At 40.2% G+C, this 14,047-nt stretch overlaps 1 protein-coding gene across 4 annotated transcripts; it reads right to left on the bottom strand.

Moving 5' to 3' along the window:
* Nucleotides 1–7,925: 7,925 nt before the first annotated feature.
* LOC142986210 (succinate dehydrogenase [ubiquinone] flavoprotein subunit 2, mitochondrial-like) lies at nucleotides 7,926–12,713 on the bottom strand. Of its 4 annotated transcripts, none has more exons than XM_076134556.1 (13): nucleotides 12,586–12,713; nucleotides 11,852–11,903; nucleotides 11,481–11,672; nucleotides 11,052–11,125; nucleotides 10,662–10,834; nucleotides 10,419–10,577; nucleotides 10,167–10,324; nucleotides 9,915–10,079; nucleotides 9,593–9,792; nucleotides 9,315–9,509; nucleotides 8,958–9,102; nucleotides 8,561–8,796; nucleotides 7,926–8,120 (listed from the first exon to the last, which is right to left on the bottom strand). In XM_076134556.1, the coding sequence occupies exons 1-13, from the start codon at nucleotides 12,604–12,606 to the stop codon at nucleotides 7,968–7,970; spliced, it is 1,923 nt and encodes a 640-aa protein (XP_075990671.1). In that variant the 5' UTR covers nucleotides 12,607–12,713; the 3' UTR covers nucleotides 7,926–7,967. The 4 variants fall into 4 exon arrangements, with proteins under 4 accessions (XP_075990671.1, XP_075990672.1, XP_075990670.1 ...); XM_076134557.1 differs by lacking the exon at nucleotides 12,586–12,713 and adding an exon at nucleotides 12,397–12,456; XM_076134555.1 differs by lacking the exon at nucleotides 12,586–12,713 and having other exon boundaries at nucleotides 11,852–12,368.
* Nucleotides 12,714–14,047: the final 1,334 nt, after the last annotated feature.

Here is a 14,047-nt window from a genome sequence, read left to right as displayed (position 1 = left end):
GATAATAAGAGAAAAATCGAACCAAGTTTATTAACCTCTCAAGCGCCCGGCCACCGTGTCACGGTTGAATGTGCTACCCCCGTCAAGCGTCCCGCCACCGTGGTACGGCAAAACGATCTTACATTAAAAAAACGTAGAATTTAAATGCTAAAACTATGTTTATCCCTTTCAAACATATTTGACATTGAAGCTGATGAAACGAGACGACGATCTAATGCACACACTTGAATAAGAGGTTGATATAGGCCAGAGAGCACCTTAAACAACATCTGACCCAACGACATGTTCCTTTATGACCAATATTGTAAATACTTTTTTTAACTAATTTTAAAGATTTGAGTATATTTTACAGTTGGATTTTAATGTCATTATTCATTAACTACACGATAAGACCTTCCGTCATATTATTTTTTATGCCTAAAAATATTTTTTAGACTTTCTTCAAACACATGCCTAAAGCACACAATATTCAGATTAAACCGACTATTGTACCACCACTATCAAATATTATTTGTGGTTTATTTTTTTAATATATAGCAAATTTTATGTAGATTTCAAATATACAGGGTGTCCCAAAACTCAACGATAATTCGAGACAGGATGAAAGGCTTAGTCATACCGGTTCTAGGAAAAATAAAAAAAAAATTCCATGTCACTTAGTTCAGCAATAATAGACACTTTTCGAAAAAGTTGAAATTCCACACCCTTGATCGCATTTTCAAGCCCTGTGATCACCAATGTAACAATTTCGCTGTGTTTTTTTGAATTTCGTGATCTTCATTAAATATGCTATTAATCGTAATACAAATTTATGCACAAAACATTGTTAATTTCATAAAAAAAGTAAAGTTTTAGTGAGTCATGGTTCACAAAAATATCGTTAGTTAACTTTGACGCTTCATATTGAAAAAAAAATGTACTACACTACCCTTGGCAAGTTATTTCAAAAGTTGGCGCATTTAATCAAGATTTCAAAATGGTGCAACACTTGCCACGTTTCTTGCCATTAAAAATGTTATTTTTATTTGAACGACGAGTATCCTCGAAAATGTATCGGACGCAGTGGTACAATTGTATGGCGTCCTCGTTCCCCCGATCTAAATCCAGTAGATATTTTTTACTGGGAATGCATAAAATAAAAAGTCTATTCAAAATCAATAGAAAACCTATCAGAACTTCACCATAAAATTGACACAGGTCAGAAGAATTAAATGCAAGGAATTTTGCTTGACTGGTAAAAAGATCTTTTGTACGCCGTTGCAGAGCCTGTATTCGTGCCAGAGGAAAGCAATTATTTTTAGTTAAGAGGTAATTGAGTCAGTCCATAACCAATATTTAATGTAATAAACATAATAGGTAATAATAATAAAAAAAAGAATGAACGAACCATCGTTCTTATTTAATTATTCTCCTTAAACTAAAGTAATTCCGAATTGTTTTCCTCTGGCACGAATACAGGCTCTGCAACGCCTTACAAAAGACCTTTGCACCAGTCAAGCAAAATTCCTTGCATTTATTTCCTCTGACGCTGTGTCAATTTTCTGGCGAAGTTCTGATAGATTTTCTATTGATTTCGAATACACTTTTTCTTTTATGCATTCCCAGTAAAAAATATCTACTGGATTTAGATCGGGGGAACGAGGACGCCATACAATTGTACCACTGCGTCCGATACATTTTCGAGGATACTCGTCGTTCAAATAAAAATAACATTTTTAATGGCAAGAAAAGTGGCAAGTGTTATACCATTTCGAAATCTTGATTAAATGCGCCAACTTTTGAAATAACTTGCCAAGGGTAGTGTAGTACTTTTTTTTCTCAATATGAAGCGTCAAAGTTAACTAACGATATTTTTGTGAACCATGACTCACTAAAACTTTACTTTTTTTATGAAATTAACAATGTTTTGTGCATAAATTTGTATTACGATTAATAGCATATTTAATGAAGATCACGAAATTCAAAAAAACACAGCGAAATTGTTACATTGGTGATCACAGGACTTGAAAATGCGATCAAGGGTGTGGAATTTAAACTTTTTCGAAAAGTGTCTATTATTGCTGAACTAAGTGACATGGAATTTTTTTTTATTTTTCCTAGAACCGGTATGACTTGGCCTTTCATCCTGTCTCGAATTATCGTTGAGTTTCGGGACACCCTGTATAAGGTATGACTAGGGTGTTAGTATCAAAATATGACGGAATCGGCGCTTAAACGCCAACCGCCAATTCAATTTCGCGCGCCATTTTTGGCCTGGACGCTTAACGGTATATTTGAATTTTGACGTGGGGCGCTCGAGAGGTTAATACCGATAACTCTACATTTATTTTCTCTATGCTGCAATTTAAAAGGGTAAATGAAGTCCAACGCTGCTTCCATTACAAATTTTAGACATTTAAAAAAAAACATTCTGAAAAAGCTATTTTTAGTAATCATTTTTAGTAAGTTATGCAAAATGTTGTCACCCTATTTCATTATTTTCATACTAAATTAAAATTGATTTTCTTATACAATAAAAGATGTTTTTATTAACCAATGGTACTGTATTTGTTGCACATTTTTTTCTCTACAAAAGGAGATAATTTTGTGTTTTTGTTAGCTATCATACGTTAAGCGAAACAAAACGAAAACCAAAAAGTGGACGACTGAGGGTCCGAATTTTAACTAGGTGATAATTTTTAACCAACATGATATCGTGATCTGTTATTTCTTTCACAAAATGTCACAATTTATATACTATAATATGGGGTTTCAAAGAGTAGCCAAAAGTTAATGGTTTTGTTATTATAAGCGTAATAATCTTTCCACGTGAGGGTCCATTTTGAACGCAGGTATGGAAAATAATACAATGTTTTTCTTGTAATTTCTTGTGTCCGCAATTTTTGCTTGGCATTATCTTACATTTTGGCGTAAAGACTTTTTCTTTAGTGCCCTTAGTTTATCCGGTACAAGTGGACCCTCAATCCTCTATGTGCGGATTGAGGGTCCAACTTTAAAGCCCATAATTCCCTTATTTGATTTTCACAAAATCTGGTTCCAACTTTCACAATTCTTTGGGAATGTTCACTAAATCCTGAACATGTTTTCAAAGAAATTCGAGAGAGTGGCCCTCAGAGCACACGCACATTGCTTCATTGGATTCATCATATAATTGACTGATCGTATTACTTTGTTTTTAACCCCCGACGCAAAAAGAGGCGTGTTATAAGTTTAACGTGTCTGTGTGTGTGTGTGTGTGTCTGTCTGTCTGTGGCGTCATAACTCCCAAACGGATGCAGTGATTTGAATTAAGTTTGTTTTTGTATTAAAGGTTACTTATGTGCAAGTGTTCTTAGACATGTTTGATGAAAATCGGTTGAGCCGTTAAAAAGTTGTAGGGGTGAAAGTGAGGGGTAGGAGAGGATATTTACTGGGTCTCCAATAGCTTCGTATGATGAGAAAGTTGGTAATGGGAATATAACAATGGCTTAACATAACTAGCCAATCTATAAAAAATATGAAAATAATATTAGTAGTATATAAAATCGGGGTTTGTTTAAATGATTAATTTATAGTTATTTAAAATATCTATTTGTCGTGCCAATAAACTCTTTCCTTCGATTTTTTCACATACGTGAAGTTTTTACTTTTTTATTAGCTGATCGTTCTAAAAATACAGACAGATTATATTATTATATCATGTTAAATTTTAATAATATTTGCGTGTATTATAATAATACCAACTACAACTAAATATCAAGGTACTCACTTTAATGGTTATTGTGCCGGGACATTGAGATTTGAAAGTCTGACAACCAGTCTTACTGAAGGGTATCGTGTTATAACCCAGGTATTGTGTTGTGGTCGTTGTGGAGGTCAGATAGGCAGTCGCTTCATGTAAAACAATGGTATCCAGCTGCATCCGGTGAGACTGGAAGCCGACTCCAACATAGTTTGGAACAAAGGCTAAGCCAATATCGTCGCTTAGGTAACAATACCGCGCAAGTTAAATTTGACATGTTTCCAGGAGAGATAAAAAACTGACTATTATCTTAGAAATACTTCTGACATGTGTACTGAATACATAAATAGGTAGATATTAAGTTCGTTCAAGATTGGATAATTTAAAAAAAAATTAACATCATTCGATGCGCGCTGACAAAATCTATCCAATGAAGTATAAAACGTCATATGACCAATTTTCGACTTACGCGGTATTGTTACCTAAGCGACGATATACAACGTGTCCCAAAACTCAACGTCAAAACGAAAACCTGAGCTAGGCCGAGTTGTGTTGGCTCTCAAAAAATAATTTAAAAAAATCTATCTCGTGTAGTTTAAAAATGACAACCATTTTTGTAAAATTGCCACCCTCTGATGAGTTTAGTCTACTGTGGCAACAAATGACTTCTTTTCTAGTTCTTTTTTTATGTGGAGTATTCTTAAGTAATGCTCCCACAAAATTCAATTCATTATTTGAACACAACTTCATTGGAATATCAGAAAATATCCCTTTTATGGCGAATTATGCCGTGAAAATAATTTCATCACTCAACTTTGACAGTCTGTCCTGAAAAATAATTGTACTACGCTTTTTCGGCATGTATCTTCAAAAGTTGGCGCATTTAATGAGCTTTCGAAATTGGTATAACACTTACTAAATTATTTCATAGACGATGACAAAATAAAAAAAATCTTAAGATAGTCGGTATTTAACGTATTATTAGTTCGTCATAAAACTTTCTCAAAATTATACTAATGTTATCTAAGCGTGATGTTGTCCTGGTAGATTTCGGATACGGCGGTCAGTTTCATTGAAACCAGCCAACAGTGCAGGTGTGGCCAAGTGTGTGCACAATACACAGGTACACTCTCATACTCTGGTGGGACGGCTAAACCGTCACGACCAGAGAGAGGTAAGGCGCAGGACCGACGGCTTTACGTGCTCTCCGAGGTACGGAGGTCCCTTACCTCAACTTCCGACCTGCGGAAAATCTCTGAGATTTTATTTAACAGAAAATCTCTAAAATTACTTTTTGGCTCGACCCAGGATTCGAACCCCAGACCTCTTGGGCGGCAGTCGCATAAAGCGACGAAGAAATTTAAGAGTGGGACGGATAGTGACGCTACATTCATGGTGTTAGTGACATTTATTGTATTTGGGATTGTTTAAATAAAGATCAATTATTATTAAAAATCTAATGATTATTTAAATGAACCTTTTCTTAATCGTCAATAATTAAACATTACTTCTCTTTAATTACACCTCACAGAACGCCTAGATGACATTAGAATAATTTTGAGAAAGTTTTATGACGTACTAATAATACGTTAAATATCGACTATCTTAAGATTTTTTTTATTTTGTCATCGTCTATGAAATAATTTAGTAAGTGTTATACCAATTTCGAAAGCTCATTAAATGCGCCAACTTTTGAAGATACATGCCGATTTTTCAGGACAGACTGTCAAAGTTGAGTGATGAAATTATTTTCACGGCATAATTCGCCATAAAAGGGATATTTTCTGATATTCCAATGAAGTTGTGTTCAAATAATGAATTGAATTTTGAGGGAGCATTACTTAAGAATACTCCACATAAAAAAAGAACTAGAAAAGAAGTCATTTGTTGCCACAGTAGACTAAACTCATCAGAGGGTGGCAATTTTACAAAAATGGTTGTCATTTTTAAACTACACGAGATAGATTTTTTTAAATTATATTTTGAGAGCCAACACAACTCGGCCTAGCTCAGGTTTTCGTTTTGACGTTGAGTTTTGGGACACGTTGTATACAGGGTGTGGCGTAAATAATGGATAATCCTTTACCAGCGGATGGGCGACCACCCGACTGATCTAAATATTAAAATTTATCTCTGGACAAGTATCATAGTTTTTAAAATTTCGGCCATTATGTGTGTTTAAGAAAGCGATTTACGCTCGTTCTTTTTGATGCTGCGATCACAAATTAAGGCTTTTTAAAATCCGTTTTTGCAGTTAAATCCTGAAAAGATGTGCTATTGAATCTAGAACGCGCTTAGCGTGCAAAAATAAAATTAGTCGACCGGCAAAAGAGTTAATAATTTAAGTTGATTAATATTTTGCCATAATCGGTATTAATACTGCATGTTATACCGATTTAGAATTTTAATAACATTTAGAAATTATTTATGGCGTGGGCAGTAAAGTCACCATTCATTTTTTTTCACCACAAGTCCTCAAAGTTGCAGAAAAGTTTTGAAAAATTATAAAATCTAACTTTGAATGCATAATTTAAATAAAAAACAAGTAGTAATAACAAAACAAGATTCTAGATTCAATAGCACATCTATTCAGGAGTTATTTGCAAAAAACGGATTAAAAAAAGCCTTAATTTGATCACAGCATCAAAAAGAACGAGCGTAAATCGTTTTCTTAAAAACACACACAAAATGGCCAAAATTTCAAAAACTATGATACTTATGCCAGAGATATATTATGCCAGAGATATATTTTAATATTTAGATCAGTCTGGTGGTCGGCCATCCGCTGGTAAAGGATTATCCGTTATTTACGCCACAACCTGTATAGGCCAATATAACACCGCCAAATGAAGGAGCAATTTTTACACTGCTTTAATTTGTGGTATTGATAGTCACAGTTAACAAGTATTATATCATACCACCTTTGTATCGTCTAAGATACAGTTCAGTATCAGTATTTTCACCGGATTCCATTTTATAATAATATGTGTGTGTCGCATGTATGTATTGTGTGTTTGCGATGACATTTAATAATTTATGTCATTGCTAGTTTACGATTTGCTAAATAAAAGAAGGAAAATATCATATAACTAGGATTTATGTTTATTTATGGAATAGGTTAGATATAATCAGTAGTGCCAAGGGAAGATAAATTTACTATGACACTACTCGTGGCTAGTAGTGCCATAGGAAAATAAGTTTATCGGAAAGAAAAATTCCCCACGGCTCTACTGGTAGTGCGACGCAGTAGTGTCACGGGAAACAGACGATCGCTAATACAGCTACGAGATTGTTGTACATTACGTCCTGTGCTGATATCACACGACTCGACATTGCTGCATTGATTTGACTAAACCATTATAAATAATTGTGCAAGCTTTGATATGTGGTACAATGATAGATGATAACAAGTTTGGTATTTAAGCTTTGGAAACTGCAAGACTGTGTGAGCTGAGGAGCGGATGTAATATTGTTGGTACTACATGGCATCTATTATTCACATTTTAATTCATGCGGAGAACTTATTAAGTAATTTCGCAATGCTACAGAAGATGCCCAAGAAGCCCGCAGTAAACATTATAAAATAATTCGCTTGCACCGTGCTCGCTTGCACAACACTCGCGTCACTCTCGACCAGATAATGAACATGTGTTTCATACTCTACTTTATACATCTGATCCTCATAATATATATGAGCATAACAAAACCATGTACAAAAGTGTAAAGTAGCTAGATGGGTCTTTACACCTCCTCAAAGTCAACGAACTCATTACAGATCTTAAAATGGTCTAGGTAACATTAAATTCTGATAATCAAATGCCACAAAAACTAAAACTGCTCTGAGATGCTGATGTGCATATATAAGTAGTTACCGTTAGATTTAAAAATGGTGGGCCATGGAGGGAAACTCGTTCAAATATTGAAGATAACTTAATTCACTGAAAGAAAACATTATTTTATTTCTGAAAATAAATTATAAACCTGCATCCAAAGATTTTCTATCTATGCTGGGTATACCTGGCTGGGTAGAAATCTTATTTATAAATTTATAATTCTTAGGATTTCATGAGATGAGAATTGCCTCATTAAATAAAGAAAAGAATATATGAAAACAGTAAGGAAATCACTGTTGAATGGAACCTATTTCATAATCATCGGGATGAGACAATATTACGAGGGATAATTAAAAAAGTGATGTATGAATAATAAATAATGTATATTTGAGTTAGTCGGTCAGAGTGTGCGGTCAGTAGACGCGCGGCACGGGCGGCACCCACGCCACCTCGTCGTCCAGCGTGGTGTCGATCACCGGCCGGTACGTGATGGTCACCTTGCCCGTGCACAGGTCCACCGCCGACAGCGAGTGCTTCCTCCAGTGCTGCTCGATCGGCTTCTTTGTCTGAAAGCATATACCATCGAATATGTAGTGCATATCGAATGCCTAGTGAAACCAACATATACGAATAACAAAAAAAAATATATGTAACTCTATTAGCATTTTACACACAAGGACCCAGTGGAAATATAAAGTGTTCGGTAGCGACCGATCCGTCAAAAAGGATCCTGTCAAACGGACGTTCCACATGAACACGGCCTAAGAGTGAAATGAGCAGGTACCTGTCCCTTAGGACGCGGAGTATCCAATCGGAGGTACCGCGTCCTGGCCACTTTATGGTGACAGTTGAAGGAACACCGTCAGGTTTTTAGTCGGTATGCCCAAATTTAAAAGCCGGAACGCCTAGCCGGCGGGAGAGCCCGACAGACCCCCGCTACCTCCCTGGAGCGGGACATGCAGTAATGCATTTTCCTGACGAAAAAAAAAAAAAAAAAAAAAGGTACCTGTCCCTCGGTGCTCTTGCTGTAGTCGAGCTCGTCCTGGCGCGTGGGGTGGTCGTCGCGGAAGTGCGCGCCGCGGCTCTCGGTGCGGTTCTTGGCGCACGCCACCACCTGCACGGCGCACTGCAGCATGTTCTGCAGCTCCAGCGTCTCGATCACGTCCGAGTTCCAGTTCATGCGCCGGTCCGTCGTCTTGATGTCGTCGAACGCCTTGTACCACTTCAATATCTCGTTGTCGGCTGTATCACACACACACTCACACTTTAACAGAGTCGATACATTTCATGTCATATTTTTTTCGAAATGTCTTTGTGAGCTAGTCGTTTTGTGAAATGCTTTATGCATTATTATATTATTATCGTATTATGCATTGAGTAATAAATGAATGGAGCGTGTGGACCTTCAGTCAAGAGCTTCTCCTCGCGGAAGACGCCGCACTTGAGCTGCATGGTGTTGCGCATGGCCTCGCGCAGCTCGCAGGTGGGCGCGCACCCGTTTGCGTTCCGCACGCGCTCCAGGTTGTCCAGCGTTGCGTCGCTCAGGTTCTGAAACACCGCACGCAGTTTACAATCTAATACCCACTTACTTTCACTTTATTTCATATCATGAGAAATCTAAATACTACCCAGCTTTTGAGCTCAATATCGTCAACCGCGCCTGACTCGATGAAAATTGACGTTTAATTTCACAGCTCTTCCAGACAGCACAACTAGTAGGTATTATAATGGTAGGCAGCTCTTAGGTCTCATATACTTACGTCCTTCAATTTCGGTTGTTTGTCTCCAGGCTTGCAAATGTTGGCGATGTTGATCGCAATGGCCTTGCCGAACACCACGATGTCGAGGATGGAGTTGGCGCCGAGGCGGTTGGCGCCGTGCGCGTTGCTCACCACCTCGCCCGCCGCGTGCAGCCCCGGCACCACGCAGTCACTGCCGTTCTCGTGCATCACCACCTGACGTCACAAATAATACGCACTATTTATATACTCGCTACGTCGTCGGCCAGCCGCTGTGAATTCGTGAGATAGGCAGTGACCTCTCCCTTGTAGTTGATGGGTATGCCGCCCATGGTGTAGTGCACGGTCGGCAGCACGGGCACGGGGTGCTTGTACAGGTCCACGCCGGTGAAGTGGTACGCGGTCTCCGAGATGCCGGGCAGTCGCTCGCGGATCACGTCCGCGCCCAGGTGGTGCAGCTGCAGGTGCACGTGGTCCTTCTTTGGACCTATCCCGCGCCCTGTGTTACAATATTACGTCACTCAGACGGATCTATAGTCCCGCTGTATTTTGTTAGTAACAGTCTTCAAACATTTAATTACAAAATAAATTATACATTTTTGTTAAGCATTACGAGTATACCTTGTCTTATTTCGGTTGCGATGGACCTGGACACGACGTCTCGACTGGCCAAGTCCTTGGCCTTGGGTGCGTATTTCTCCATGAACCTCGTGCCCTCACTGTTGACCAGGAAGCCGCCCTCTCCTCGCGCGCCCTCCGTCATCAGGCAGCCGGAACCGTACATGCCTGGACATAAATACATCATTATTCACGTCTCGACCAAGCCGGCGCATGATTGGTTACAAGGATCATACGGCATGTAACGGTGAGAACCTGTGGGGTGGAACTGCACGAACTCCATGTCCTGGTTGGGAATGCCGGCGCGCGTCGCCAGCGCCGTGCCGTCGCCCGTGCACGTGTGCGCCGCCGTGCACGAGAAGAACATGCGCGGATACCCTCCTGTAGCCACCACCGTGTTCTTGCCCTGAAACCTACAATTATTTTATATTTGTGCTGCCTCGGGGCTGCAGACTACATCTCATTACCAACCAACTGAGAACAGCTCACGTGGATCTAGTCGGTTACCTGTGCAGGTTGCCGGTGTCCATCTCCATAGCGAGCGCGCCCACCACGACGCCCTCCTGCACCAGCAGGTCCAGCACGAAGAACTCCGAGAACATGTCCACCTTATTGCTGAACTTGGTGGCGTACCCGTACAGCGTGTGGAGGAGCGCGTGCCCCGTTCTACCGACAACAAGCCGACAAATGTATCTCGCTAGTGTTACGCTTGAGCCCACTCTCACTGCTCGCTGTGTATTGTGTTCGTACCTGTCGGCGACAGCACACGTCCTCTTGGCCATCGACTTGCCGTAGTCGACAGTTCCTCCACCGAACGAGCGCTGGTAAATCTTTCCCTCCTTGGTCCTCGAGAAGGGCATGCCCATATTCTCAAGCTCGATGGCCACGACCGGCGCCTCGCGCGTCATGTAGTGGATCGAGTCCTACACAATTACAGAACATGTGGTGTGCAAGATTCGATCGAAACAGCTACATATGCTATTGCTATTTACATTCTTTAGTTATACTTTACATAGTATATACTCTAAAAATAATTTTCAATCAATTATCAATCAATCAATTATATATTCCCCCATTAAAATTATATTACTTATTATAATGAATATGCTACACAAGTACGAACTATAGTGTGTATCCAACCTGGTCTCCTAACCAATCTGATCCCTTGACGGTATCATAAAAATGAAATTTCCATGAATCTTCGTGCATGTTTCCTGAAACAAAGGTCACACTGCTGGTCACGCTCCTACTCAATGATACTCTGACACTAACTATAACTGATACACGAATTTATTGTATTCAGGTTACACGTTTGATGAATCTCGCTAAATAGTCTTAACAGAATCAACACTATTATTACCTTAATGTTTCAAACGCAACGTGTGAAATAATTATTTCCCGAAGCAAAAAGTAAATTAATTTACTACACATTCTGGCATATATTCTGTTACGATGCCTGTCATCGAAAATCGTTATAGGTGTTTGGCTACGAATAAGAGCCGGAATGAAGTGTCAGTTTACAATATCAGTGGAAGGATAGGTAGCAGTGAGCAGGCGGAGGATAGGTACCGAGCGCGGCGTTCATGCCTCCCTGCGCGGCGATGGTGTGCGACCTGGTGGGGAACAGCTTGGACACGAGCGCCACCGAGAAGTTCTTCTCGGCCAGGCCCACGGCGGCGCGCAGCCCCGCGCCGCCCGCGCCCACCACCACGCAGTCGTGCTGGTGGTGCTGGATCTCGTACGAGCCGCGCCGCCACGCGCCTGACACACACACAACATTGTACGGGTAACGACATCGTATCCCTCACACTTCAGCTGCTATTGCAATTTCGCAACAAAGCAATATAAATATAAACCCGTTACTATCGCTCTATATGTATGAGCGAGCCCATATCTAGTGACTACGTGTAGCAGATGCCACAGATTATGCATATAATCACCTTTGAGAGGTACTTGATTGTTGGTTCTTTTGGTCAATAAACCACTTATTTTCTGAAACAAATATACTTGGATGAGCATTTCGCTTAATGTGTGTATACTCACCGCTGCAGCTCTGACCACCACATGTGCAGTGACACCGTCGACACAATGTACTCGTACATCGCTTCATAGACTAAGTAAAGCAAGGAAGTGCAAGGCAGGAAGTGTATACTTACATACAGCTCACCGAATTTTAACAATTAATATTCATATTCACATTTAATATGCCGTATAACCAAAAATGTCTGGCTCGTTACCAACTCCGAGCTGCTATTAAAATATTCATGATGATAGCATTTTGTCGGAGCCGAAACTAGAAACCACTCTGTCAACGTGTATTACGTGAAATAAGCTACGATAGCGAGCAGCTCATTGGCCACTGTCGTACGAGTCTCGAGCGAGGAGTAGCCGCGAGTCACGCTCAGCGCTCGCGTCCTGTATCAAAGTGACACGTCTCCGCACGCTTATACTTCACAAGCCGACATTGACTGGACAAGACAATAACCTAGAGCGTAGCGGGGCGCTGTTGTCCTCGCACTGCACGCGCACTGAACGCGCACTGCACGCGCCACACTGTCTGGACTTCGACTATCTAAACCGAACGAGCAGTGCAGAGCACTCCCTGCGCCTGTGCCATTAGATAACGCGTCCTACTGACCGTCGACAAAACTATACCAATAACATGGATATTAACCTTGCCGAATAAAATCATCATTCTTCTAACGAACCGTAAATATTTTCACTAACAAAATGCACGATTTATTTGACTATTAATATTTTTCAAAATATATATATTATTTTTGTATTATCGTGACAGATATCATGAAACAACTGTCAATGTAATTATTGCGAGTGTGAGTGTAGCTGGCAGCTGTTTATTTTGAAATAGGTTCATTAGTACGAGTTCGAGTATAATACACGCGAGTATAACAAGTACGTGAGTACTTACACAGAGTGTGGTAGTAAGTAGTAGGTGTCGTAGTGAGCATCTGCTTGTCTGCTCTTTACGGCGCCAGCCAGGTGAGTGTAGCGCGAAGAGTGTCGACTCTCTCCCGGCGGTTTATTCCCCTTGAGTTTGCCGTCGAGTCCGCGCCGCGCCGCTATGACTAGTGTCAGTGAACACAGAGCACCACGCCCGTGGCACATACTGTGCTGTTAGGAATGTCCCTCACTTATCTAACTAGCCACTACACTGCCACTGAGTAGTGCTCGAACAAGTCAACCGCTGCGTGGCACCACAAGTGGATGATTGAATTTACTTCTGTTGCAGGATCTTCACCGGACTCCTGACTGTCTCGAGGTAACTTGTCGACGCGGCGACGTTTGAAAGTCCCTACTATATATTATATACAATGTATAAACGTGAGGTTTGTCATGATGAATAAATAACAAACACGGTGAGCCGAAGAGATCGTTTATTTCATTAAATTTCTTACGTTTCTATTACACTGAGTTAGATCCGGAAGGAGAGGGAGATATACAATTTTGTCGAAAATGTTAAAAACTTAAGAAACTAATAGCAATGTCCGAACGGTGGGTCGTTTATGTGTTTAGATAAAAGCAACGTTTGGCACAGAGAAGCTCTCGCAGTACAAAAACAAGCGCCAACATTTCATTCACTCGAGAACAATTTTGATTCGCAAAGTAAATCAGAACACGACACATTGATTACGATCAAAGCTTACACATACACAACATTTTTTTTTACAGTTTTCTATTTTTTTATTTTTTTTTTGTTATTAGATTAGGAATATAATATAGGAAAACGGTATCCAAGCTGAGCCCGTGTTGTCGTCGCGTAGGCACAGCGTAGTGCACTACGTCGTGACGTCACTCAGCACGGTTCGTGTCTGTGAGTGAGTGCTGTCGATGTAGCGGCCCTCAACTATGGACTACTGTTATTATTAATAGATAAATGCACTACAATCGGTTAAGTAATTATATGGCTATATTATAACTATGGTTACACGTTATTATGTTTGATTACACACATAGGGTATCATATCAGTCAAGTGGGGTAAGCACGTCAATACCGGACCCACACCCTCTCACGCGCAGTACACTGCACGAGCACACTTACATCCCAGTCACGCGTCACACGCGTCACACGCGTCACACGCTCCACACACTCCACGCTACTCTCACAAGCCTTACTA

This window comes from Anticarsia gemmatalis, chromosome Z (assembly GCF_050436995.1).
Source record: "Anticarsia gemmatalis isolate Benzon Research Colony breed Stoneville strain chromosome Z, ilAntGemm2 primary, whole genome shotgun sequence".
In the NCBI taxonomy this organism is placed as follows: Eukaryota; Metazoa; Arthropoda; class Insecta; order Lepidoptera; family Erebidae; genus Anticarsia; species Anticarsia gemmatalis.
Note: the sequence above shows the minus strand (reverse complement) of the source record. Positions and strands in the feature narration are given on the sequence as shown.